We start from the raw sequence: 3,339 nt of genomic DNA on the forward strand, positions 1-3,339 counted from the left end.
TTAATGTAATCAGGTGACTTCCTTCTAGGGGTCAGGAAGAAGGAGGAAACTCCCATTCTTGTGTGACCATGTGTTTGTAGCTGTAGGATGTAAAGATGTAGCTCCAGATATCTCTTTTGTTTCGTAGCTTTCCATGTGAACCCTTCCCTTAGAAATAAAGCTTGTTGCAGAGAAAGAAATGTCTCCTCTCCAGTGAAGCAAAGATCCATTGCAAAATCTATTTAAGTATTTTTGCCTATTTTCCCAACACCAGGCTCCTCTTCCTCACCTCCTGCTGTTGATGTGAAACCCGTGGTTGTTGCTCCTTGCCGTCACCGACATCACCACGCTGCCGTTCATGATCGGCATGGGCGTGTACCAGCACATCGAGCAGAGCTCCTCGCTGTCGCAGTTTTCTGAGGGGGCGAATGGGGAGAGCAGGAAGTCAGTGTACGTACGGATTCGTGCCCCGGGCCGGAGGCTCTACATAACTGGGAATGGCACGGAGGAAAGACTGAACGGCTCCAAGCTGGATCGGTCCTCGTTCTTCCAGGCAGCAGAGAAGAGAGCCGAGAGCAGGGAGACTGCTGGCAGATTCTATCTAGTGTGGAATTCTGGAGGGTCTTTAGGACTCTCTCCAGGTTAAAACCCACCACAGATTTGAAAGCGAGCGCTGCGAACGTCGGGGTCTGCGCGGTGTAGGCCCTGTCCACCGTTCTTGGGGCACAGGGTGCCAGGAAAGATCACGCCTGTGCCCCTAGCCCCCGCTGATCTCTTCAAAGGTGCGTTAGAAGCCAAGCTGTTGCCTCGTGGTGCAGAATGCTACATCAGCACACAGGCTGTCTAAATAGGCCCATATACAGAGGCCCAATGGGAAGGCCTTTCCCAGAAGCTAGGCTGACAGTTTTTCCAGCTTTCCTGTTCTTTTAGACCCTTGCCACTCTCTGGCACAATGTTTGAATCACCAAGAGAAGCCCGCCCAGGCCCGTAGCTACAGTGGGACTTTGGGGACCCCCGCCCCCTTTCTTAAATGCACAAGCCCACAAGGATTTCTCCTGTAAATCCTTTTTTCAATCATTTTTAAAACATTTTTTTAAAAGGCGTGCGTTCCTTTAAGCAGAGTGGGGTGCTGTAGTCGACTAATTCCCACACTGAGCCAAGAGGGTTGGAGTAGGTGACCTCTAGGATCCCTTCTAACTCTGTGTCAAGAAACTGGTCTCCTTTCAGAGAGTTTTTCTGCCTAAGTGCTAGCGTTCTTGACTATAGACGTCCTCACCCCCCACCTGCCGGCTTGTTCTCAGAACTGTTGCTTAGCCTGGCAGAAGTGATTCACTCGCAGCAGTTGCGGACTGTCATCTAAAGTGGTCGACAGCTTGCAATTTAGAGATCTCTCCGGCTAACAGCTTTCTATTGGCTAAATGGCTTTTCCTTCTGCACTGAGAACTTCAGCCCCACTAGCAAAAAAAAATGCCCCACAAGCCACAAAATCCTGGTTATCAGCCGGAGCCCATCCATCCCTACCAGCCCCCACTCCCTCTGTCTCGCTACAGCCAAACTTTCACGCCTACACCTGTTTCATTCTTCTCTGCCTCCCGCACACACCTCCGACACTTAGCCAGGCTCAGCCCGACCCGTTGTTGCCCTTCTTTCAGATGATACCTGAAATCCTATAGGGAGCAGCCTTCATTTCGATCTCCAGCTGCTCCGGTTTCTGCCGCACGGAGTGGACGGGCTCTTCGAACTCAATGGTCACGATGGGGATGAATCCGGTGTAGTGAGCCCTCCGCATGGCTCTTGTTGAGTCCTGGAAGAGAGAGGCTGGGCAGCAGCTGATGCAAAGGGATCCCAGGGCATCGTTTTGAACTGAGCAAGATTCCAACTCAGGGGTCCTCAACGTGGCGCCCATGGGCGCCATGTCACAGAATCATAGAGTTGGAAGGGACCTCCATGGTCATCAAGTCCAACCCCTACACAATGCAGGAAATTCACAAATACCCCCCACACCCCCAGTGACCCCTGTTCCACGCCCAGAAGATGACAAAAAAAACTTCCAGGATCTCTGGCCAAACTGGCCTGGAGAAAAATTGCTTCCTGACCCCAAAGTGGGGATCAGCATTTCCCTGGGGGTGTAAGGAAGGGCCACGAGAACTAAGCCCTGATGCAACCCTTCCTGACTTCCCTCTCGTGATCTGCCCAAGTTCACAGAATCGGCATTGCTGTCAGATGGCCATCGAGCCTCTGCTCGAAAACCTCCTGAGAAGAGGAGCCCACCAGTGTTTCCTCTAAGCTGAGTTAGTGTGAGCTAGCTCACACTCTGTCAGGAAGTTCTCCCTAAAGTTCAGCCAAATACTCTTCTGATTTAATTTCAACCCGTCGGTTCTGGTCCGACCTTCTGGGGCAACACAACTCTCCACCATCCTGTATATGACAGCCCTTCAAGAACTTGAAGACGGTTATCACATCATCTCTCCATCATCTCCTCTCCAGGATAAATGTGACCTGACCCATTTCCTGGTGCCCACGGACGGTTATGAGAAAGTCGGTGAGGCGAGGTGGGTCTTTTGCCCTGCAGGGCTTCTCGATTGGCCACCGGCAATCTGATTGGCCGTACAGGGTTTTTAAAAAGTTTCTTTAAGAGTTGCTATAATGATAATTCCGTCATAATATATATGAGTTTGATATTGATATTGACTTTGGTTTCTATATAATTATCGCTGCATGTATTCAGCGTGTTTTGACTACAGATTTGTTTGTGGTTCCACTGGTTGTTTTCCGGGAGCTCCCCTCTCTCTTGCTTGGCAGTGGGGGGCATCTCAGCTTTTCAGCTCTCAACCCCAGGGGCCTCCCAAGGGCCAGTGAACGGGCAGGTTCCCAGCACAGTAAGGACCGGCCCTTAAAGCAGGACTTGGGAGTCGCCATGTTTGCTCTCCGCTGCTCCTACAAACGGCCCACGGGTCCCAGTTTACCTGACCGGCGCAGGCAAGGGTGATTTTCAGGTAGTACGAAAATCCCAGGTAATGCTGCAAAAAGAAAAAAAAGTACAGCTTTCAGAGGGCGATTCTGCCACGCAGAATGGGACGAGACCGAGAAGATCCCTACGGCTTCACCCCAGCTCTCAGCTCGGCGCAAACGGTCTGCTGCAAACGTGACCCTGGCCATTGAAGGCAAAAGATTCACCTCCCGCCTGAAGCCCAGTGCAAGCTGAGCAGGCCCTGAGCCCCTGTGGTTTGATCTCCTCGGGGCTGCCTGTGAAGTTGGACTCCACCCCAGAAGATCTACACCAGACATTGCAAGCCGTGGCTGGGTGGCTCAGGCTGAGCCAGCTGAAGCTGGACCCCGGCAAGACGGGGGGCCCTGTGT

The 3,339-nt window shown here is 52.1% G+C and overlaps 1 protein-coding gene across 1 annotated transcript in view; it reads right to left on the reverse strand.

The window, feature by feature from the left end:
- Window positions 1-268: 268 nt before the first annotated feature.
- Window positions 269-3,339, reverse strand: part of LOC107106290 (cation channel sperm-associated protein subunit gamma-like) — a gene marked incomplete at its 3' end in the record, with an annotated part of 84,518 nt that continues 81,447 nt past the window's right edge. Inside the window, exons 31-33 of the mRNA XM_015406417.1 lie at window positions 2,946-2,999; window positions 1,639-1,783; window positions 269-395 (exon numbers count right to left, since the gene is read on the reverse strand). Coding sequence (XP_015261903.1) covers window positions 269-395; window positions 1,639-1,783; window positions 2,946-2,999 — 326 coding nt within the window. The remainder of the gene's footprint in view (window positions 396-1,638; window positions 1,784-2,945; window positions 3,000-3,339) is intronic.

The sequence above is a fragment of the Gekko japonicus genome, unplaced genomic scaffold (assembly GCF_001447785.1).
Source record: "Gekko japonicus isolate JY-2015 unplaced genomic scaffold, Gekko_japonicus_V1.1 scaffold3139, whole genome shotgun sequence".
NCBI lineage: Eukaryota > Metazoa > Chordata > Lepidosauria > Squamata > Gekkonidae > Gekko > Gekko japonicus.